This window comes from Lissotriton helveticus, chromosome 9 (assembly GCF_964261635.1).
Source record: "Lissotriton helveticus chromosome 9, aLisHel1.1, whole genome shotgun sequence".
NCBI lineage: Eukaryota > Metazoa > Chordata > Amphibia > Caudata > Salamandridae > Lissotriton > Lissotriton helveticus.
In genome coordinates, this window is record NC_136070.1 from 774289059 (window position 1) to 774314771 (window position 25713).

Here is a 25713-nt window from a genome sequence, read left to right on the forward strand (position 1 = left end):
CCTCTTTCTAACGTTGATGGTGAACTGTGGGTTGATGGGTCTTGCCTGAAGTTGCCTGATGGCACTACATCTGCTGCTTATGCAATCACAACACTTCAGACAGTAGTTGAGACAGCTCATATCCCACAGAAGTCAGCTCAAGCAACCGAGTTGATAGCACTGACAACAGCATGTGAGCTTAGTACAGATTTACTTGTTAACATTTACACTGATAGCCAATATGCCTTTGGCGTGGTACATAGCTTTGGCCAACTTTGGAAAGAAAGAGGCTTTCTCATTTCACATGGGACACAAATAGTGCATTGGGAATTAGTACATAATCTCCTTACTGCCTTGACCTATCCCAAGAAAGTGGCAATTGTTAAATGTAGCGCACACAGGAAAGTGACCGATAAAATAGGAGCAGGCAATGCCTTTGCGGATTACACATCTCGGGAGACCGCAATGCAGCGAAGTACCACATCTATGTATGTAGTTAAATCACAGGCTGAACGTTGGCATGATGCCAGGTAAGAAGTGCTGGACATGCAATAATCTGCCTCTGTCGATGAATTAGACCAATGGTCCAAGGAGGGCGCATTGGATGATGAGGGCTGTTGGAAGAATAAAGAAATGACAAAATGGAAGTTACCCGCAGCCTATTTACACCTTATGATTCACATGGCACATGGGCCGGCACATGGGCCGGCACATGTGCCAGCCCATGTGAAAATAGTCCAGTCCTGTCTGATCTGTCTCCAGTATAATCCTGGAAAGGAAACACAAACTCAAACAGGAGGGTTTGCAATACCTACTGCACCTTTTGAGGTCCTGCAAATGGACTACATCCAGCTTGAGCGTTGTAACAACCTAAAGTATGTCTTGGTTATGATTTGTGCCTTTAGTAAATGGGTGGAGGCATACGCTACGAAAGATAATACAGCTCTTACTACAGCAAAAGAGTTCCTAAAGGAGTTTTTCCTTCCATTTGTCGAGTTTTGTGGAGTGACAGCAGACCCCATTTTATTGGGCAAGTTGTTGAGTATCTCATGAAAGGGTTGGGAATTAAGCAGAAGTTTCATGCTGCTTTTCACCCACAACGATTCAGAAAAGGGGGTGGTGATGGACAGAGTATCTGAATTAAGCAGAACACTCCTACCCAGTCAAAAGATCAGGGCTTGATCCATCACCGTTTTTTTAGCTCACTGCACCATCCCAGCTCAGAACCTGGCTATATGCAAATTAGTCTGTCCCTGGCCCAGTGCATCATGGGAACAGAGCAGACCAAACTACCAAGCCAATTCTTTACTAGAAAGGAAACAAGCTTCCGGGGACCGGTTTCTGGCATTACAGCCGTCTTCGGCCCGGCTTGCTTGAATCCTGATGGTGCAGTGAGAAAGGGACTCATGTCTGAGCATACCCTTCCACTCCTATAGTGGCCAAAACGATTCAGAAAAGGGGGTGGTGATGGACAGAGCATCTGAATTAAGCAACCTAAAGTATGCCTTGGTTGTGATTTGTGCCTTTAGTAAATGGGTGGAGGCATACGCTACGAAAGATAATACAGCTCTTACTACAGCAAAAGAGTTCCTAAAGGAGTTTTTCCTTCCATTTGTCGAGTTTTGTGGAGTGACAGCAGACCCCATTTTATTGGGCAAGTTGTTGAGTATCTCATGAAAGGGTTGGGAATTAAGCAGAAGTTTCATGCTGCTTTTCACCCACAAACAGCAGGACTAGTGGAACGTTACAACTCTACCCTCAAATTAAAATTGGCTAAGATACATGCTTCCACATCTTTGAAATGGCCTGATGCACTGCCTTTAGCATTGCTATCCATTAGATTGATACCACATAACGATCTGGCTACACACCGTATGAGGTGGTTTTTGGAAGGGCAATGAATATTTGGGGGATTCCTAAGCCACGCCCTATACATGATGTACCCTATGTACTGATGAATGACTATTTGTCTAAGTTGACTGACAGTTTGTCTTCTATTTATCAACAGGTTTGGGAGATACTTCCAGACAGGTTGCAAGGTGAGGGCCACTGCTTGCGCCCTGGCAACTACGTCATCATAAAGTCCTTCCAGAGAGCCAGCTCCCTAGCATCGAGATGGCGAGGCACTGAGCAGGTGCTGCTGTCTACCAGGACTGCAGTTCGTGTGACGAACCGGAAGAACTGGGTCCATGTGACACACTGCCTTGAAGTTGTGTTGCAAGACCAAGTGAGTCCAGTTGCGTTAGCAGATTACTGAAATATCCTGGTTACAGAGAAAGGACAAGCTATGTCGCCTGAAGGATCTGAGGAAGTCTTCCAGGACCACACGATTCCTGGTACATCTCGATATCAGCTGCAACCCAGGAAGAAAGACACTTCATTGCTGAAAAAGACTGTTTGAGCCACTGTCCTGGGTGGTTAAAGCCTGACTACAAAGGGGGTAGCCTTTTAGTGACTACTCGTCTCAACCTCGGTGAAGAAACCAATGCCTGCCCAGGACCTTAGGACACCATCTATTTTGTTGTTTGTCAACAAAATGAATATGCCTAAGGAGAAGAAACCAACTGCTGCAAGAGTTTGTATCAAAAGAACAATGATTGTTACTGGACTCACTTTGACTGTTGTTATTGTTGCTGCAATAACATGGATTGTAGAGGAAGTAGCTCCTGTTCGAAATCTGCTGACTGCTAATACTCCTGTTCCCACTGAACATTATTACTGTACTCTTCCTTATCATGAACATAAGCACAGAATGTCCTACCTCAATAACACTTTCATTCAGATGTTGCACCATACACACAATGCTACAAATGTTACCAACTGCTGGGTATGTAGAATGGTGCCAGCTCATCAGAAAAAGGGAGGAACCCCTTTCATTCCCCTGCCGTTTTCACATAATGGCTCCTGCAGAGCCTGGTGTGCCTTGTTGTGGGCTTCTGAAGTTGCTAACATTACTTATGCTGATGTAGGAGGACTAAACGCTTAATTAAATAGGGTTTGTTACCCTGATGAGGAAGGAGATCCACAAGCTAATGGAACTCTATGGGAAACGGAGGAGTATCGTCGAGGAAATTCCTCCGCGCGCTATGTTTTCCCTAACACTTGAACAACCAAGGGAAATGGGCCTTCTGTTATTGCTGTCACTAGAGCTCAAGCGGATCTCTGTGTGAGCAGTATTGGCAGTATACCTGTGGGAAAAGGTGACTGTACTTTAGTGATGAATATTACTGGAATGAACAATAGCAGCTTTTTGTCCTCACATAATACCTATTTCATTTGCGGAAGTAAAGGTTATCATCACCTACCTATTGGGTGGTCAGGTAGCTGCTACGTGTCCTTTTAGCTTCATTCTGTGCTTTTACGCACCTGCATCCTACCATAAAGACTATAAACTGTATAATGACATTTCTAAGAGCCAATCAAGAGGACAATAAATAACGATGAAGTGGATCAAACTGATACTGCATTGCAGCAGTATATTGACTTTAACTTGGGACTATTCTTCTTTGTTGGTGCGGCCTTAAACAGCAGAAAAATTAGACGTTTGACACGTGTTGTAGAGGCTGTAACCAATCAGACAGCAATGGCGCTTTGAAATATCACAGAATAAATACAAATTGCGAGAATTATAATGCTCCAAAATAGGATGGTGCTTGATGTCATCCTGGCTGACTGTGGTGGAGCATGTTGCATCATCGGGAGTAGCTGCTGCATTTACATTCCTGACCACTCTCCTTCTGTTTTTGATGCAATTTCCAAGATGCACAAAATAGCCACTAAAATCCACCAGGATTCAGGAACATGGACTTTGACTGGATGGCTATGGAACATGTTTACTGTATGAGGCTGGAAATTATTGTCAGCTTTATGTATATTTGTTGCTATTCTTTTCACTTGTTGCCTATGTATCCAATGCGGCCCGATGCATTGTTCCCTTTGTGTTTCTACTTGCACCTCGTGTATACCGACTAAACAAAATGCTAAGAATGTAAATGCCTGATTAGCAAGTGATCAAGAAATCAATTAAATGATGCAGATTGACTGCTTGAGTCATCAACTTTAGTTAACCCCTTCTGTACTGAACCAACGCAATGTATGTGCTGAGAAAAGGCCTGTAGCTGCTGAAATGCACCTGGTTAAATATGTAAGTGTCAGATATTTTGTGCTGCTGTGACCAGTTCTGTTCACCCTCCCACTTTGCTGACTAAGTGATTATTTATCTGCACGTGTCTGGCTGTAACTATTTCTGTGTAGGCCTGTACCTTCTATTTGTATCTACATGCTTACTCTGCAACAAAGTCTGTATATAAGCACCATGGCCTGTGTATTCAATGTACTACATCCTGGAACACTTGAGGGTGTTGTATGGACTGAGTAGTCCCACTCATGAGTGATTAATAAACTTGTTCTTTGAATTCCAGCTTCAGTGCCAATCTCTATTTTGTTGGTCTATGGACTCGTGGACAACATAAGGGTGAACCCTGCGCCAGTGTGCCCATTAAAAGGCACATTTTCACAAGAGTCTTTTTAAGAGTATCTGCAAACTGGGCATGTGTTAATACGTCTCCTGAAGGCTCCCTGTGTGGCTCAATCAGGGGAAAAGTCAAGGTATTCCCCCAAGCAGAGGTAACTCTTTTATTAGCTGGAGGCAATTACAGACAAATAGCAGATTTATTGCAACCTTTAGCCTTTTTTAGGGGAGGTGAACAAGAGGTGTCATTCTGGGCACCTTGACCATTATTGGAAACAAACTCTAAATCGCCCTTAAACAGCAGGAGTTTGAGCCTTCCAAGGGATTCTCATTATTTCTTGTCAAACAAGGTGATTGTAAATCTCAGAATGCCTCACCAGCAGTGCTGGCTTGCAGAGCTTTCTTCGTGGCCCCTAGTCTTTCTTCCACATAGTCAATTTCACTATTGATTGCACTCACTGCTGTAGTAAGGAAGCTAGTAATGGCACGCATAACTGATTTCCACGTCCCCATTTTTCTAACCTTAAACAAAGGGCGGGATTTAGAGACCGAATTATTTCCACAGAAGCAATATCCCTGAATGAAATTAACCAACTAAGAGGGGTTGTCCAGCCCAGACAGGTTTGGCCATGGACAGGAACAGATCGGCTCGCCCGGTGCGCGTCCCATTCCGTGGGGAAAAGGCAAGCGCTTTATAGTGCATCACCCGTAATGCCCTCCTTGCAGGAAGCCCCTCCTCCTGATGGAAATGATGGTTGTTGGGACTTCGAGTTCCAGAATAGGTCCCAACAGCATTCAGCAGCAACACGCGTCCCGTGCTGTGAGGAAAATGTAAGTGCTTTATAGTGCGTAACTTGCATCGTCCTCCTTGCAGAATGCCCCTCCTCCTGAGGGAAATGATGGTTGTTAGGACTACGAGTCCCCGAAAAGTTCCAAACAGCACTCAGCAGCAACAATGCCTATATGCAGGGGGCCCTTCTAGAATGATGGACCATCTTTGGTAATGTAGGGACCGGATCCATATGCACCTACCCTCGAACTGTAAAGGCCTCTGCTCACTAGTGACTCTACACACCCCCTCCCTGGTGATACCAGGAGTGGACATCTCAACGTTACATGATACGATGCAGAGAAAGGGTCATTGACCCAGACCATTTAGAAACTGCATGACCTACAAAAGAAAATGGTCAGCGAAAGGGTGCCCCTCACAGGTGGTCAGAGGGTTGGTTTTAGTGGTTGTCATCCTGGATGTCTGGTTTGTTCAAGGCCTTGTTGATGGTAGTGATGCTCATGATGTGTTTTTTTTCAGATAGTAATAGAGTGCAGCAAGAGGATGACAGCTAAAGTGGGAGGAGTGTTTATGGTTAGAAAATGCACTGAGGAAGTGAAGGGACAGGGTAGTGAGTATGAGGTAATCACCCTAGAAGATGGGAGGGTAGGGGAGATAGTTGAAGAATCAGCTAGAGGGAGGAATGATAGAGGGCAGAATGAGAAACATCATGTAGAGACCCCACTAATCTAAGACCCTAGACCCCAAGTGGAACTTTCTGGTTAGAAATAGCATCAAACCTATGTAATCAGCGGCAGACCCTTTTGGAAATAGATACATGTGGAAAGGCAGTGGGTTAAGCAGAAACCAGCATGTTACATTTCACTTCAATTTCAGGAAACTTGACAGAACATTTGGCAGTTTGTTCAGATGAGCTATCATACCAATTAGGTCACACATAGGTCACCATGATCTTCAACTGCTAGGGGAACAAGCAGAGATGCACCAATCACGATCACAGGTTACCTTATTCCTTCTTTTGGTATTGTCCTAATGAAAACCCGCATGGAAAGGTCTTAATTTACTGTCCATGCAGGTGTCTGGTCGAAATGTCGCCATTTTCATTTTTGGCCTGGATTGACCTTCTAGCCCTTTTGGATGGTGTGTTCAGACTCTGACCACCGATCCCGTAGTATGGATTCAAAACATTCTCTCAAACAGGCCCACTACACTGGCCTTTGTTTCAGGCCACGCCAGCGTTCTTTTGAAGAATTATAAAATTGTCTTTTACTCCGATGGTTTCTTCTTTCATTATTTTGTAATCGAAGCATACATTGGCTCCATAAAGTTAATTGATAGCTCTTTAGTCATCCTCACACCAGCAAGATTTCTACAAAGCTGCCTTCAGCACCGGTTAAGACACTGCCCTGCAAGCAGAAGCCTACTTTCAAGGAGGAACTTGCCTTGGATACTACCCTAGTGCCCAGGAGCAATGAGAAGGGCACTAGCCCCATTCCCTTTGTGCCCCCTCATCCGCCACCTCCTTCTACTCCCTCCTCCCCAATCCCCTATTTCACAAGAGCCATATTCACTTTAGAGTTTCGCGCCCCACCCCCCCTTTCAAATGATCAGGGTACCCTTCACTCAGGTGACCCCGATGAGACACAGTTTGCCAACTCATGACCCGTGGGATGACTGATGTCGATCTTGGGGTGATCCAGACTTAGCTCATTACCCGCTAGGTCGTCATTCTCGGTTGGCACAACCATATTCAGGTATGTCAGTACAACAGCAGACCACCGTGAAGTGAAGGGTATTTTGTGGGAAAACTTTCCAACGGATAAAGGTTTTTTCTGTGCCTGTGACGACAACAAAGTTTACACATGTATTTCATAAGGACACAATTCAAGCTACAAGTTTATTTACCACCAAAAACACCCTTTCTAGACTCTTCCCTACTCTCCCCCCTCCTTGCATCATCTCATGCCTTTTACTACTCCGATTCCCACAAAACAAGCTTTTCTAAACTCTTCCCTCTGACTCTTTCCCCTCCACCTCCCTTTTACTCATCCCAAGCCTCCTTCCTACTGCTATGAGCTACAAAACATCCCTCCACTATCCTTTTCAATCCAAATAACAGACTAACATGTCCACCACTCAAATTAATTTCATAATTCACTGTACTAATTAACCACTAATCCTTTTTCACTGTACTAATTCACCACTAATCCTTTAAGGGCTCCAGAGTATCGTGCCACCTGCCGAAAAGGCACTTCAAAACCCCATCAAGGGTAGCAAGCGCTATATAAATGCAAACCTTTTTCCCTCTTCTATCCCTTCATTATCCTTTTCAATCCAAATAAATGACAAAAATATCCACCATTCAAATTACTTTCATTTTTCACTATAGTAATTCACCACTAATCCTTTATGGGTTCTGGAGTAGCATGCTACTCGCTGAAAAAGCCCTTTGACTCCTCGACAGGGGTAGTAAGCGCTATATAAATGAAATTACAATACAATAAAATACAATTTTGCTAGGGCTAGTCATTCAGTAGGCATGCACATTTGTGATGACAAATGTGCATGCATGCGTCACCACCCATGCATGAGCTTGTTCGTGTGTTCACCATTATTTTAGAAAGATTACCAATCCACGATTGGCACTATTTGGACTGGTAAGTAAAAAAGAAAAAAATTAGTTGTGAAAAAAAAGAAATTTTTGCATTGAGGAGCAGCCCGGCAGCAAATGACAAATAGCAGCTGCTGGACTATTTAAAAAAATAATAATAATAAAAAAATAAGGTAAAGAAATATGTGAGGGACCCTGTGGAGTCCCTCACATATTTCCCATGAACCCCAGTAGTCCAGTCACTGCCAATCATAGGGGCATACAGTATATATAAGTCGATGTAACCACATCACTTCCTCTTTCTTTGCTGCTGCAGCAGCAGAAGTTAAGTCATTTACTTTCTTTAATTTACATATATTGAACGGTGCTTTATTGAAAACAATATTTTTTAATTATTGTTGAAATCGGAGATATACGCGGAGGCAACGCCACCCGCTGTGCAGTTGCCGTGGAGCGGGAGAGGGAGCTGGGGTATACGGGCTGCTCAAATCCTGTCCTCTCTCGTTGCGCCTGACTAGCTCATGTGCGGTGATGCCTAAATTGGGATAACCGATCAGTTCACCACGCGACCACAGGGAAGGACCCAGAGGAATTAGAAGTCCCTGGAGAACACCCAACGGGGCACAAAAAACGTTCACATGGGCTCTGCCATAGATGAGACTGGTGCCTTCCTCCACAATATACTTTGGCGACTTTTTTTTTCCCCTGGACCCTGATATCTAGTTGTGGGAGCTAATATTGCACCTGGTTGGGACTATCTCTCCCCTTGAACCTTCTCCTGTTCCTCTGTGCAATAGCAACAGCATATCAAAAATATGAGGGTGAGGACTATCTAGAATACGCAGAAGTCCCCTTTGAACAGGATATGGAGGAGCGCCTTGTGGAAGCTATCGATACTCAAGTGCAGTGTTCGGGAACCGAGCATTAATAAAGCCTTACATCCATTTGCCCAGCCCCAGAAACGCTATGGCCATCGCAAACTGTTGAGCGCAGAAGGGGGCACAACTAAATATGATTTGGATTGGCACGAGGCAGGCTTTGCCTGCAGTACTTCTAGAGGGTACTAAGCTAAGGGCCTCTCACAACTGGCGCAGTCAGTCGTACAGGACCATGAATATGGAAATACTGACGATTTTGAACCACCTGGTTTCCCAAGAAGTTTCACCGTCACGGCGAACCACTCCACATCCTCTTCAAATTCTCTTTCAGACCAGGAGACGATTCCAGGAGTGCAATATGTGCAGCCGGTTGTACCAGCACAAGGTTTTAGATATTTCTTGTCCCATCACAAAGATTCTGGATTTGGCTGTGCAAGCTAAGGACAACCAATCCCACTTGGACCCGGGTGCAATCCGGGAATGGGCACAGAGAGCACTATGCCACCTAGGTAACGCCAATTGTGCATTGTCCACCGAACGGCGCAAGTCAGTTCTTATACGTATAGATCCGCAACTGGCAGATTTGGCCTCCAACGAGGCAGGCACTTTGGCCAACGGTTTGTTGTTCGGCGACAAGTTCGTCTAAGATTTAGGAAAGTGTGCTGACATTTTCAGCATTAGACAAAGAACAGACATTGTTGAAGAAGTTCTTTAACAGGGGCCTTTTTGTCAGGGCCGGATGCTATCGTGGCCGAGTGCCAGGCAGTGGCTTTCAATAAGCCGCACGAGCATACGCCCCCAGAGGAGGAGGCGCCCCCCCAGCGTCGATCAAACTTCTACCCTACACGAAATTGAGGCGGCCGAGGTTGCACCCGCCAAAGGGGTTACCAAGGCAGAGACAACACAGTGGATACCTCTTACGCAGATGAGATTACTTACTCAGTCCGAAATCATGGTAGGGGGTGGATTCAGTTGCTTTATCACCATTGGTTGATGATTTCACAGGACCCCTGGGTTTACCAGACAGTGCAAGGTTTTCACCTGGAGTTTTATTCCACTCCCTGTCAGGGGAGTCAACAGTTTTCTCTTCATTTTTTCCACGCAGAGATGTCTTTCATAGATGACTAGGTTCTGTCCCTCATAACCAAAAGGCGGTGGCCTCAACATCGTTACATTCCAGCCCTAAGATCCAGGGTATGGAAGTCCAGTGAAAGAGCATGAGCAGCCAGAATGAAAGAGAGAGGGATTGGGCAAAAGGAGGTCCAAAAACGATGAGAAATTGAACTTGGGAGGATTGCAGAGTAGGTTTGTGGGTGTGTGAATAAAGTCAAAGCCAAGTAGGGGGCTCCATCAATATATGACCTTAAACATCATGGTAAGCAATTTAAAGTATACTTCGCTGCTAGCCAATTGGCCTGTGGAGGTGGAGGAAGTAGAGGTGCTAGCAAGGAAGTGCTAACAATATACCTATGCCAAAGTTTAGGATTTTGTCAAAGGGTAAGAAAGTATGTTTTTAGAGCTTGGCTAGTTCTCCAATTTTCTTGTAACTTAGGAATTTAATGATGGCCTTAGCAGTGTTGAGAAAGAGGTGAGGACGCATGTGATATTTAGACACTGATATGTACCTACTATATCACTGTGACTTATATAATATATTCAACCATGGAAGTGTACTCAGAGCCATACTATAGACACTTAATATCATACAGCAAAACAAGTTTGTATGTTCAACCACGACATCGTGTAAAACACTGGGACATTGCAGACAAAGTATTCCAAAAAGCAATTCCACATAACCAAAGACAAACAGTATTCTCCTAAATCTTTCAACTCTATAACTTATTGAAATAAGCCTAAGAGGGCATACTTTCTTAAGAACAGGCACATAACAAAATTAATGCTGCAGGTACTGTAGCTAATCTAGGCATTCATGTAAGAAAATGAGGGACTCCAGATACCTTTTGTAGGCTTGTTGGGTTCAGCTGGGTCTTGTCAATGATCTTTATTGCCACCTAACACAAGCAGAAAAAAATACAATTAAAGCTCTAATTTTTCTTGCAAGGTTTAATCACAAAAGCACACAGACATATGTGTATAACACAGCCTTGAAATAATAGAACTGATTCAGCCAATAACCTCTTTTGAAGGATTCTAAAGACCTACGGCACCAAACTGGCCAGACCAACACAAGACTTGGTACAAAAAAAGTTTACTGATTTATAAGTAAATGTAAAATGGAATATCAAGTAGCACAAACACTGGCAAATAGAGGATAAAGATGTTTTTATCTTCTATGTAAGTATGAACACCCATCACATCAGTAATGCAGCAGTTTGGGCCTACCCTCTTACCATTTGTCTTCAGGTGGACATTTTTATCCGACTGAGAGGTCAGGAGAGTAAACAATACAACAATCAATTTCAATTAACAGTGTAATCCATTTGGGTACACATAAGGACGGTGAAACAGTACCTAAGGTTAAGAAGATTCATTAAAATTAGAAATCATTTTAAAGCACACAAAACTCAGTACCATGCTATAAAGTACAAAACAACAACTGGGAATCCTAACCTTCTAAAGACATTTAGGTGTATCAGTACTAAACAAACAAGAACTTCAGTCACAGCAATACAAAACATGAACATTAATATCTGATGCTCAGAGAAGAGTTTTTGGTCCTCTCGTCTATACATGAGTAAATCTAAAGTAGTCTAAGTATACGTCCAAACTAAAAAGGATGGTTCATTAGTCTAAGGAATCTCAAAATTCAGGGAACTGCAGAAAAATAGGAAAATCTAGAGAAGTACAGGAAATGAGAACAAGCACTGGCGTTGCCAATAGGTTTCGCATTTGGAAAGTTGGAGCTATTGGTTTTGTAAATGACATTTTATATTTATATATTGTTATTGACAATGCCAATAACGATATATAAATATAAAATGTCATTTACAAAACCAATAGCTCCAACTTTCCAAATGCGAAACCTATTGGCAACGCCAGTGCTTGTTTTGATAGGGGACCGGTTTTGTTTTCGGTCCGTGAGTCCGTGATGCAGTCATGCCAAGTATTACAAAGACATATTGTTTTATTAAGCGCTCGTCTGCAAAATTAAAATGTGGACTCTTACTGGGCAGCTGGCAGCGGCGCACCCCGTTTGTGCTGCTCTGGCAGGCTTGGAGCACTCGCTCTGCAGCCTAATGTAAGGCCTCAACAATTTATCACAGCTCGGGGATGATTTGTGGTGCGGTTCTCTGATGACGTCAGGTCGAGTTAGTGCCCAATGGCTGCTACTTAGACATGACGCAGCCAGTCAGGGTGTGTAACAAGTTCAACACTGATTTAGGCTTGGCAGGGACCTGACGTCACGTGCTGCTGCCTGCTGCCAGAGTTCACTTGTGGGAGGCAGGAGGCTGAGGCGCTGGGCTTCTTGGCGGCAAATTCAAATAAATTACCATGATCAAGGCTCGCAGAAGGCAGTGCTGTCTTCTCACACCTCCGGCCGCCCCTGCTTCAAGTCTCAGCTGTCTCAGCAGCTGCCCTAAATTTGACCCTTGGCCGCACTGATTAAATTGCCACGGAAGGGAGTGAGTCCTGCTGCAAGTTAGTAAGTCAACCCTCACAGAGACCGAGTCAGTGCAGTGGAGTTTAATATCATGATCATGCCTTGTGAAACATTTAGAGAATGTGTTGACTTGTCTGGATAAAGTAGGGTAATATCTTTGTACAGCAGGACCCACGTGGACTCATTTTTGTAGACGGCAAATCATAAAATTTCCTCTACAAACTTTGACCCAGTGCAAAAGAAAGTGAAACACAAAAGGGGGGCAGAGGACGGTAATTAAGGAAAAACAGTGACAAAAGGGAGAGGTAGCGGCGGGAAAACAATTAAAGGAGGAGGCATGGAGAGTTGGGAGGTCGATTAAATGGCCAAGAAGTGGAATGAACACTGTTTATTTGGTAATCTGAGAGCGTCAGAACAAAACTTTGGGACACAGCAGTTATACTTTTACAAATTAAGCACTACATTAAGGCAAATGGCCGGAGGGAAGCCGGATGGGGGCGGGAGAGCCTGGTGGGGGGGCGGGAATGCATGCGAGGGGAGGAGAAGTGTGGCAGGCAGATGCGCGGAGGGAAGCCGGATGGGGGCGGGGGTTTCTGTGTTTTTGAATGAATGCTGTTTGCGGATTAGGGAGATGCGCGTGCTTGTGTGGTCACGTGACCCGCTTTTGTGGCCACGTGACCTCACATGCACTGTGAAGAAACCACAGTGGTTTCACTAGTCGACCGAGCCCTTGAATTTTCGCCTATTACATTCGCAAGCGAATGATAATAGGCGAAACCTAAAAACTGCTATTACTCAGAATTTGGATGATTATATTTTGTTTGATTTCAGGTTCTTCTTCAAATGTTGTATCATCTAATCTGCATAATAGTGTTGTCACATCCACCTCTCCTATCTCACAAAGAGATGTGGTCTCCCATTCATCTTCTGAAAATGTTATTGTTGCTCCTGATTTGGTTTCTGTTTCACCTCCCATTTTACCTTCAAAAAGAATTTGTAAATTACCATCTGCGCATTAACGATACTCTGTTCTTTCAACCCTTCTAAGAGGCCCGAGGCTCCACTCTGCCTCTTACTTAAAATTACAGCCCTTGCTCGGCTGATATTAACCTGCCGAGAATTACCGAGTAATCGCAATGACAGACAGTATCTTTGGAAGCAATTGTAGTGTCTCTACTGTGTGGCTCGCCCCACCATGAGGACGCGCCCCACCGTGGCCCTCCCTCACCGCGCCATTTCACCCCCTCCCCCCCAGAATTCCTTTGCTACCCTTTGCCCCCCCCCGAAGACAATCCCCTTCACTCTTGCCTCTTGCAACCTGTCCCGCCAGTACTGTACCCCTTGCCCCCTCCCGCATCCGCCCACAATTGTCGCCCCCGCCCAACCCAGCGCTGTACCCCCATCATTTGCACACCTGCAATACTCTCCTCATTTATTTATTCTTGGCGCCGCCGCCGCCCCCGGGCAAAGCCCGCGCCACACCATCACGCACAAACAAATAAAATAATTGCCGCACATCTAGTCGAGTAACGTGCAACCTCTAACCGGCCAACCCTCGCCATGCGCTGGGCGTCCGTGGAATCCCCCCTGCTGACCCCCGTGGAATCCCCCTTGTTGACCCTCTCATCGGCCAGGCCGCCCTAGTGCTAGACATGCTACGCAGCAGTCGCCCATCTCTTCCAGCCCCCCAGCCTGGATCACCCAGGGGAACCCCCCCCCCATCATTACCGGCCACCCCTGTGCTCCCGCGCCTCGCCATCCCCGCATCAACAAACCCTCGACCTGTTCACCCACAACTCGAATCCGGCCCCCCTCCTTCTCAAGCTCATGTTGGCGCGTCCAAGCCGTCACGTGTACGCCCCTATCAACGACTTCGCCCCTACCCATCCTCTGATCACCCTCCTCCCCTCTGCCGCTGTTGAAACCTCACGGACACTTAAAATAAATATGCATCAATTCACCCTGACAGTGGCCCAAAGAAGGCATTGCGACAGCGCCTGACCCCGCATTAACCCCCCCCCCTCCAGCGCCCGCAGCACTGAACCACCAACACAATCTGCAAAGGAAGGATGAAGGGCCCGTGCCGACGCCCATCCCCCCCCCCCCCCCCCCAACCACTGCTCCTGGGCACCGTAGCCTCGGCACCCCGTCGGCAGCTCCACTCTCGGATCCACCCTCACCCCTACTGCCCCTCTTTGTGTTGCTCTAGACACCCTAGCAGCCCTTATACGTCTTGCCCGACGTCCTTTCCTGAGCCCTCCTTGGGCCTCAACCTATATCCATTTAGTTATTTACCGCTTCTATATAGCGCGGACTCCACCCGAAGGCGCCAGAGCGCCCCACACAAGGAACAGAACTGTTACATGAGGAGAACACTACCGCGAACAAACTACAAAAGCAGGCGCTAAGCTACCCGAGGCAAAAGCGACAAAACAAATACACGAGATAGCAAAGGTGCCATGATGAAAAAGTGACAAGTGTGCACGTTACAAGAGAAAACAAAGTACCAATAGAAGTATATTACTGCAAAATAAGCTAGACACTCCGGAACTCTGCCTGGACCCATCCCCTTTCCGAGGCCCCCATTCCCACCGTCCTCCGTCTTTCACACCTTATCCCTTCTTTATTCCGTGGACGCCCAGAGCCCCGGCCTGTACCCCACGTGTTGACAGCCGCCTGCTCCAGCCCATTCCTCACTTGTGTGCGGCACAGGACCCTAACGGAGCAATGAAGCGTTGAGGCCGCCAGCGGTGTGCCATGCTTGCCTATCCTCTCTCTACCCCCTCTTTCCCGCCCCCTGGGCATATTGCTCGTGCCATTGTCCTCAATGCCCTCACACCCTCTTCATGGCAACAATGCTTCCGAGTTCAACTTTCGTCTATTGCGCTCGCCCCGCAGATGCCAGGAGTGGGATCGTGTCTCTACTGAGAGGCCGAGGTCTGTCCCTAACCATTCACACCTGAACCTCCTACTCCCCACTTGTTCTGTAGCCATACGTATCTCCCTGTTGCGCTGACTTATGCCTTCTTATTTTACTACCGGGGGAGGGGGATGGGCAATTTCCACCTTTCGCCCCCCGCCTCCCTTATCTGCCACTCCCCGCCATGCCTGGTGGGGCAGGCTCCGCCCCTGCCTCCTCAATTCGCCAGCCCTTAGTACCCCTTCTCCTCATCTTACAAATTCCTTTCTCCATTCCCTCCCTCCTGTCACTACCCCCTACGCTGTGTCTTCCCTGGCTGCCTGCGTTGGTGCCCCAGTGGCAGCCCCACTACGCCCCCTACCTTTGGCGCCCTTACCGTCTCCCATCCCCCCTGTTCCGTTATTTACGCCCTGCCACCCCCTTCCCCCCAGCCAAACCCCCGTGAATTTCACCGGGACAGCGCCTGACATTCTAAGCATCCATCGTTCAATTTATTGTCCCCCCTTCCTGGCAAAAGTGAAACTTGTTCTTGTACCTCTGCCAGGAGCCGCCTAATGGCCGCAAGTTCCATCCGACACACTCTATGCCTACTTCTTGCAGTATACCTTTAGTACTTATTCACCACGAGTGCCATCCAAACTATATGCTCATGTTACGCATGTACAAATCCCTTCTTATTTCTGTTCCCTTTGCATCGGAGGACTATTCTCCGAATGGCACTAAACTGTGCCTCCCTAACCCTCGCCCATAACCCTATTCCCCGCGTTCCTTCTCCTGGTCGGCCCCCTCCCATCCACCCCATGCCTCCCTCCTTTACCCTGTAATCCGACCCCCTTATGCCTCCTCCATGGCTATCTCGTTGGCGCTTTTTCCGCTATCCTTGACTGCACGTTCCTGCTCATCCCATAATCACTCCGCACCTTCCTTCTCTACCTTCCTATTATTATGTTTGAGAGGCGACGTCGCCCTCTTACTCGAATGAGCTACCTCTCCGTGTAGCCGCAACTAAGCCCTCTGCCAGCAGTGCTTGCATACCCATCCCTTCAGCAGCGCTTGCATACCCATCCCTTGAGACTGCACTCGCCGTCTAGCCGTAGAGCCTTCCCCCCCATCCCTGACTTTCGCCCACCGCTCCGTCATTCCAATCAGCCCTCCAGCATATCTTTCATTTGACCCCCGCAGTCCCGTCCCTGCCGCCGCCCGCCCTGCGCCCATTCACCTTTTGTCTCCCCCCGAGACCTCCCTTCGAAACGGAGCCCCCACTGCTTCGAGAGCTGCCCCCCCCCCCGACTGCGTACTTCTCATCACACCTCCTGCAAACCTGACACCCTCCGTGTCTCGCATACCCCACCGGCATTTACATTTCCCCCACCTGGCCTGCATCTCCATACACCCCCTTCTTGTCCTTGAGCCCCCGCCCCGGGCGCAACCGTAAGCACCCGCCCCGTGGCAGAGCACACCCCTAATCCTGACCCCCCCTGACCACCAACCCTCCGCGCCGTTAATTATTTCCTTCCCCTTATTTATTTATTTAATTTACTTATGCATTTTTCTATAGCGCGGACTTTACCCGAAGGTGTCAGAGCGCTTCACAAAAGAAACAGAAATGAAACATAATGAGAAACATTACAAAAGCATACGTTACGTTACATAAGGTAATAGTGACATTTGTGATCAAACAAAATACATGAGGTAGTCAAAATTATTTTCTTATTGTTGAGGCCACTGTCTGCGAGGCACCCCGCGACCTCACCCCGTGTTGGCAGTTCCGCCCACAAGCCCTCGCCCGCCCCTCACCCCCCACCGAACACCCTTGCCCACTGTCCGGCCAAGCCACCTCCTGCTCCCGACCCCCACCACGCACCCACGACCCGCCCCTGCGCCCCTACACTTTACATGCAGGCACCCTTTCCCGAGCGCTCCTCCCTGGCACAAGTCCCGAGGACTCGCCTATCCCCGACTTCACACCTACCCACATGTGCTCGGCCTCACCCCTTCTGCTGTCCTTTTTGTTGCCTGCGCACCATGGCAACCCTGCCCCATTCCGACGCACGCCACTGTCCCGCAAGACGCCTATTCGATCTTCTCTATGCGCGATGCCTTTGTCACCATTACTTGGAAACTCTGCGATGCCCTTGCCCGCGCGCGGCCAGAGCCCCTCAGACAGCACCGTATTCCAGCCGCCAGGAACTTTGTCTTTAGCCGCCCAGAAACCAATCCCCATAATAGCCCAAGCCTGCCCCCTCCGACCCGAGCCAGTAAAGTCAGCAAACCCATAACCCCTGCTGGTGTTCCCCCCCATCCTCTGCCGCCCCCATGCGCCGTCAATGGTCAGCTAATTTGCGGGCAGTCTAACCGCTGTGCCCTACCTTCCGCCATAAATACTCGCTATCCCACCCACTCTTAGCCTTTCCTTGCATTGCACCATCTTTCCCCTCGCCACCGCACTCCCAGCCCCGAGCCACTCTCCGCCCCTGCTGCCCCGTGCCCTTCAACCACCCATTCTCTCCTATGCCCACCATGCTGCATCACCCCCCAGCCCACCCCTCCCCCACCTCACCTCGCACTTTGTCGACGCCGCACCTCTTCTCCTGCCAAATTCCCCGGAGAAAGAGGGCTTTGTGCCCGGTGTCCATCCTTAAATAGCCCGTATCATCCCTACCACATTCCTACCTTAAATTTATGGCTGAGCTGACCCAGCCCTAATGCTTGGTGGGCCTGCTCTTTCTCTTTCCCTGCCTTTGCACCCCTTATCTCCCGCCAATCATTGGTGCCCGGGCTCTGCCTCCCGGGGGCGGCCTCCACTGAGACCCCCGGTCCAGCCACTGTCCCCCTCCCCCTGGGGAGTGGGGGGCCGAACCAAGGGGCACAGCTGCAGTTTCGTGCGCAATTGTGATCTCCACCGGCCTCTATCCGCACTCCTACGAGCCACGGCAAGCAGCGGCTATATTTGCGATTCATAACATAGTAACTCAGGCCGGTTGTCCAGCGGATGAGCCATGACTTCCGGAGCATCAAACTTCTTCCGGAACAGAAGTGGGTGGATGTATTGACATTTTTGGGGCGGGACACGGTGTTTGTTAACCCAATTGCAAGGCGATCAGCTGAGCGCTTCCTAATTCCGCCTCGTATGTTGCCAATCAACTTCCTGGTTACCGTCCCACGCCGCCTCAAATTATAGTTATCTGAAAGTCTGAAGAGAAGCTGAAGTGACAGATCGGATATTTAAGATCACGTTGAGAGGTAAGTGCCATGCTGGATAATCTATTGGTTGATTAGCCCAAGATACATCATAACATACACAGAGTTGCTGATACGTTTCTATTTCCGCTTTACTTTTATTTACGACTGCAGCCAAGGAACTACCCGCGAATGGCCAATTGGAAGTGCTAAGCGACTACCGTGTTCTTTTTCACTCGTGCTCCTTGCATGTGCTAGCAAGCATTGGCAAAGCCAATAGGTCTCGCCTACTCCACGGGAGCTATTGCCTTTGTCAATGTCCTTTAGCTATATTGTACAGCAGCACAGCATGGTTGAAAGTAAAGTGTAAACAAGTCAGGTCCCGGGCCGCGCTGTGATTGGCTGACGTCACGGGGGTGTCCCAGCCGGCAGCCAATCACAGCGCGGCCCGGGATTGACGTCACGGGGGTGTCCCGGGCCGGCAGCCAATCGCAGCGCGGCCCGGGACAAAGGGGCGGGGCTTAAAAAAAGCACCAGAAACGCCCCCGAATCGCGTTTTCAAGAGAAAGCGCGATTGACAGCCTCTGTCTCCCAATGGCTAGTCTCCATTTATGGAGCTAGCCAATTGGAAACAGAGGCGGTCCGAACATCCCTACTGTAGACAATAGTTTTCGATCTGGGAGGGGCTTTGCCCCTCGCCAGGTCGAAACCTAAAAATGAAGTTTAGGAAGTAAGGGAAGGTATCAGCATTGCAGAAGCTTGTTCAAGAGTCTTCTTGTGTCAGGGAATTTTGAGCATTAGCCTAAGCTACACTCAGCAAGAGTCAAAGGATATAAACTTAGAGGTCTAAACTTCTCAAAGTCCAAGGAAAAGTGCTCCAGCATCACACAGTTTAAACTCCAGTTTTTCACACCAGACTCATGCAGGTAACACCCCTCTATTTGCGTCATCAGGGGTTCCATTGTCCTTTTCCATTTTCATGTTGTAAGCTGAAACATTGGCAAACTATCCCACATTGAAAATGGGAATAACATTGTCCTCGTTCCACCAACCCATGTGACAACATTGATGACTAGGACTCCTTAGTTATGCTCCGACTCCCCATGTTCCTTCATCAAAGTCTGCTTCTCAGGCTCTCTCTCTATCGCTGATATAGTGCTGTATCTATTTTCAAACTAACAATGCGTGTGAATACCTGCAAGGGAAAAGTCATGTCAGCAGAAATGGAAAACAGTATTTTGAGCAGAAAGGAAAAGAGGCCTAGTAAAGGCAAGTTAATTATTAAATCAAATGGGGCACATTTAATATGTGGGTGCACATTTGAACACAAATTAATATAACTCGTCAGTACATTAGATTCATATTGCATGTGGCATACAGTAAATCTTTAATAATCATCACGTGTAAGTATGACTATGAACTACAAATTATATAAAATATATGTGTAATATTAGTGCACATGTTTCATAAAGTCATGATCGTTTCTAGAGTAATCACTTCTATATGTGTGAGGATGATTTCCATTCAATCACCACCCTAAACAATAAATCTTGCTTAATGAGTTAAGGCACACAGTTATGTATTAACTCTCTAATTCTACAGTGAATGTACTTCAATAATGATGCCAAGTACAACATTTCTTACTAATGTCATTAGGCCACACAAGAAATGTGCTAAGTGCCCATTTAGATTATGCAATTGTGACTTGTAAAGGTGGGGTCAAAATTACGCTGTACCAATCCCCACTATAATGGCTAATCAGGCCATCACATCTACAATAACATCTTTTTATCAGATGAACAAATTACAATCTAGTCATTTTTATCATCTTTCTTCTGAAATCCTCCAGAAATGTTATGTCATCACAGTATTTGCGTTGTCTGTCTTCTGGTTCTAGGTCTACTCTCTTTCTCTTCACTCGCTTTCTCACTTGTTCAGGTTTGTATCCCTTATAGACAAGAATAATTCACAAAAAGCAAATATCTTTAAAGATTTCCAGATGCTTCCAACAATTCTACTTCCAAACCATCTGTCCATAGCAGAAAATCCATTCCATATTGCTTCCCAAGCACCTATTGTTTCTAACCCTTTTAAATCTTTCTTCAAATCAGAAATGTTCTTAATATATTTCTTCAAGTCCTTACTGTTTGTTTTCTGGAATGCAAGTACATCATTATAGTACTTTTAACATTAGACAGACCTTTCTTTCTTTGCAAGGACATCTAATGCCAGTCGATTCTGCAAAACCATAGAACTTATAGCAACTCTTTCAGTATCTATCACTAAAAATCCTCAAGCTGTACTAGTAGATAATTTATCAACTACAATAGAAAGCTTTCTAATCTTCTGTGAGTTAAGTATCACTCCTATAGATGGCATTAATGCAGCAAAGATGGCCACTACAATTTCACTAGCACTGGCACCTCTCTTAGTTCTCGAATGTTCTCACCCAGTTGTTCCACATGATTCATTTTATCCCAAGGTAACATGTTCCATACCATCTGTTGGGGAACCTGTAAAATGCATTCTTCCCTAAAATATAATAAACTCCATGGAAAAACAGTATCTGATCTATCTAAAAATAATCCCAATATCCACAAACTTCAAATGTATGATCACACTTGCTGTTTCCCACACAATTTGTGTCTGTTGTAGATGGTTAATGAAAATGCATAATTTCACTTTATGGTGCCAATCTAGCACTAATGCAGCTAAATGTCCCACTAACCTATGCTCTCCTTCCTCTCTAGTCCATAGGGGTACTTTTGAATGGGTTGCTGCTTTAGCCAGTATATCTCTTTGTGTATTTTGTACTGAATCTCTTAATTTCTTTTCTATACCTGTTATGTAACAAGTTAAATTATGTATACGCGCATACGCTGTATCTAAGGTCATGGTGGGTCTAAAGAAATATCCCATCATCTCTGAAGTTTTAGCATTAGGCTGGCGATTCAGATGCTTCAACACAGAAACTTCTGAAAATACCACCTCATGATTCCTGTAATTCTATTGGAGAACATCATTTACATAAAATAAGCTCAGCAATAAACTACAGGTAAACTCCATATGTTAAGGAGGTGATCGTTTGTAACCCCCTCAGCAGCTGATACTGGTATTTGCATACAAACAGCAATCCCTAGCATCCACACTGTCAACAAACTCATGAGGCAATTTAGCATACACGTTCAGTGAAAAATCTCCTCTAGATGAATCTACGTGCACATCTTTCTCATCTGCTGCAGGTAAACAATTGTCAGCAGAAAATGGCGTTTCAGGGACACTTGTAGATCTAAGCTCCTCTACGGAAGAAGAATGGGGCTGACTCAATATCACAAGTAAAGCAATACGAATGTCACAACTACAAATACTCTTACACATAAGCATACGTCTACAAGTATTAGATCTAGGTTCCATGAGTTCTCTGATGTTAGAGCGTTTAATCGAAGATTTCAGCGCAATATATGCAAATGGTCTTCGTGAGATTTCATTAGCCCTACTCAATGTTGTTAGAAAGGGACACCCTTGTGCTCATTCAGCATACTCAGGCCTTGGTACTCTTCTTAGTAGTTTGGACAGAATCTATTATAAATGCTCAGTTCAAACTCTGTTTAGTTATTTTGGAAAACAGGGGACCCCTACAGAGATAGGCTTGCTATATGTAGGGAAACAACACTTTTGAAAAAGGAAATATAGCAAACAATCAATTAATGGATTCCATCTCTCTCAAAAAAACGGTTATAGGTTACATTAAATATACATCTCCTGCGACCAAAAATGTACTATTATTGATATAGAGTCACATTTGTATATTGATGTACAAAAAATTCTTTTTTATTTATTGATTTGTTTGGTTAAATGGTTATATCGCATATTCTTTTTACATTGGATACATTTAATTACAGTTTTAGTAGCAATTCAAGTGAAAATACATTCATCATATACAATTCATAAGACAAGACATGAAACCCAAAAACATAATTACAACAAGTCACACTGGACCGGTCAAGGTTTTATAGTAGTAGGCAAAGCGGTTGGTTTTGACTACGCGCGTTTCGGCAAGTTGCCTTCATCAGGTGACCGTCATTCGCACAACAAACTGGACAGAAAAAACACTAAGAGAAAATGGGAATACAAAATATATATATATATATATATATATATATATATGTACATATTGTTTAAAAACAAGGTGCATAACAAGGTCGCAAATTGATATATAACAATACAACAGAGTACCAGAGGGTCTAAAAAGAGGAGGTTATAATTGTGTGTGGAACAAGCTAAAGGACCTGGGACTCAACAAACTAAATCCAAAAATTGGTGCACAGTGACAACTCTAGAGATGGTCAAAAGTACCCATCAGTCACCACTCGAAACCGCCCTTCATCATTTGGGATTTTATTCTCAAAACCATCTATGCAGTTGTATTGTGTTCAGACAGAAGGAGACCAAGGTGTAATAAGTCCCTCCTTCTCAACAAGCAGATAGTATGGTTTACCACTCCTAGTAGCTTGTGAGTGGTCAGATGTGGTATGACTGAATAAGTGCAGTGCAAAAGAACTCATAAAGTGGAAAGTAATAAACATAAGGAAGTGAGTTTAAAATAGGGTGAGGAAGCATAGAACAGACTTTATTCGGGTGATGCTCGCTCTCCCAATATTAAAAATTTGTTAAAGACAGTTGAACAAATACACTGTCTCAGGGTGGAATTCGGTCAACATGTTTCAGCAACAATTGGACATGATTATCCTTGCTTTCTTCAGGACCATTATAACAAACAAGTGCTACTGCATCAATAAAACAAATAATAAGTGACAGCTAAAAAGCAATAGTTACAGACAAGTACAGAGATCACCTGCAGTTTCCAGGCGAAAAACGTCTTGTCTTAGGCTTACAGCTTATGTCGTTCACATAATTTGTAAGACGTGAAGACCTCACCCCACCTGGCAGTGGCTCAGGAAAGGAGTGAAGCACCGCTCTAACCGTCGGTACTTCCTAGCCGGCATCTGAGTCGACTGGGGAGGCCTCCCCAGTCGACTCAGATGCCTGGAAACTGCAGGTGATCTCTGTACTTGTCTGTAACTATTGCTTTTTAGCTGTCACTTATTATTTGTTTTATTGATGCAGTAGCACTTGTTTGTTATAATGGTCCTGAAGAAAGCAAGGATAATCATGTCCAATTGTTGCTGAAACATGTCGACCGAATTCCACCCTGAGACAGTGTATTTGTTCAACTGTCTTTAACAAATTTTTAATATTGGGAGAGCGAGCATCACCCAAATAAAGTCTGTTCTATGCTTCCTCACCCTATTTTAAACTCACTTCCTTATGTTTATTACTTTCCACTTTATGAGTTCTTTTGCACTGCACTTATTCAGTCATACCACATCTGACCACTCACAAGCTACTAGGAGTGGTAAACCATACTATCTGCTTGTTGAGAAGGAGGGACTTATTACACCTTGGTCTCCTTCTGTCTGAACACAATACAACTGCATAGATGGTTTTGAGAATAAAATCCCAAATGATGAAGGGCGGTTTCGAGTGGTGACTGATGGGTACTTTTGACCATCTCTAGAGTTGTCACTGTGCACCAATTTTTGGGTTTAGTTTGTTGAGTCCCAGGTCCCTTAGCTTGTTCCACACACAATTATAACCTCCTCTTTTTAGACCCTCTAATACTCTGTTGTATTGTTATGTATCTATGGGGGCCGTTCCCAGAGCTAGGTCTTTAAAAATTCCCCCGGGTCCTACCCCACCGTAGTGTATTTGTTGTCGCAAATTGATATATTACATTCTTATATACAACTATTAATGAGAGAGATCAGGTCATTCATTATGTACAAAATTTAACACTATATACAATGCAGCTCATTCTTAATCGGTAAATTATGGTACGTCATGTAGGTAAGTGAGGAACGTTCCTTCTGTGTCTTCCCCTTTAGGATTGCAACATATATTCTGTATCGTCTTGCATATGCTGCACGCTGCTACCTTACAAGATTAGATCACCATATTTTTATAATGGACAAAGGTAAGGTACCTCACTTACCTACATGACGTACCATATATTACCGATCCCAGCACAGAATGGCTGTCATTAGTTCCAACCCTCTTTCTGTGTTTTTTATTCTAGCACTACTAATACGTGTATTATCAAGGCTCTAGAACTCGACCAGGCTGTGTCTATTTCAAACATCCCTCTGTCTCCTAAGGTAGCGTACACCTTTATCATCGTTAGGGTACCGTTTATGCATGGGAGGTAAAACGCTACTCTCTAAGGTAAAATACTATGAAAGAAAGCTTATTCAGTGCCAATATCAAGACTCGTGTATGTTTTCATTCATATAGACAAAAGACAACCATTCTCCAGTCAGGACCTTTGATGAGGTTGAACATTTGAATACTGCTATCAGTTACGTTTACCTGCACTATTTGGCCTCCAATTACAAAACGGTAAATATTTATGCCTCTAAGGAATAAAAGAGAATAGGAGAATGATAAAGTCATAGATTTGAAACCTCCATAGGAATCCAACACTAATCTAATGTACTCTAAAATAACTCCCTCATATATATATTTTAAAAAAAGTGAGTTCTTCATACATGACCCGAGACTAGAAATAGTTAATAAACCTTAAAATAGGTTACAAACCAACACCAAATGAACTGTATCTATGTCTATTTTGGTTACATCTAGGAGCGTGTTTGATTAATATAAACAGAAGCCAATCGTCTATACCGTAGAAATACATCTGAATAACCATTGATCCCCATCAGTTTGATATTCTGTCTATGTAAGTATACTTAGTGTGTAAGTATGCCTTCCTATGACGTATTAAAACACAGCTGACAGAAACTATATTCATTATTAGATAATTTCAACAATGTTGGTATAGTGTCCCTATATTTTTGTCGAATAGGATTGAGAATATAATTACAGATGTTCCATCTTATGTTATGTCTACCCAATTGTATTCTAGAAAACGAACATGGTCAGTCTGTCTGTACATACGAAAGACATAGAATATAAGAGCAGATGTTCCATCTTATGTCATGTTTACCGAACGTTATTTAAAACGATCAAAGTCAGTCTGTCTATATATATGATAGACAGGTCAAGTAGCAGAATGTTAAAATATGCGTAGAAATTTGAATTGATACACACCAGATCTAGATACCTGGTTTCCTGTGGATACACAACATAAGATATTAAGAATGAGCTGCATTGTATATAGTGTTAAATTTTGTACATAATGAATGACCTGATCTCTCTCATTAATAGTTGTATATAAGAATGTAATATATCAATTTGCGACCTTG

General features: G+C 45.0%; 1 protein-coding gene and 1 long non-coding RNA gene across 3 annotated transcripts in view; one reads left to right on the forward strand and one right to left on the reverse strand.

Moving 5' to 3' along the window:
• MARK4 (microtubule affinity regulating kinase 4) overlaps positions 1–25713 on the reverse strand; it is an 811738-nt gene that overhangs the window by 538656 nt on the left and 247369 nt on the right. For both annotated transcript variants that reach the window (XM_078660898.1, XM_078660899.1), the window contains exon 3: positions 10688–10741. In XM_078660898.1, coding sequence (XP_078517024.1) covers positions 10688–10741 — 54 coding nt within the window. The remainder of the gene's footprint in view (positions 1–10687; positions 10742–25713) is intronic.
• Positions 1–25713, forward strand: part of LOC144781859 (uncharacterized) — a 302411-nt gene that overhangs the window by 189140 nt on the left and 87558 nt on the right. The window lies entirely within an intron of this gene.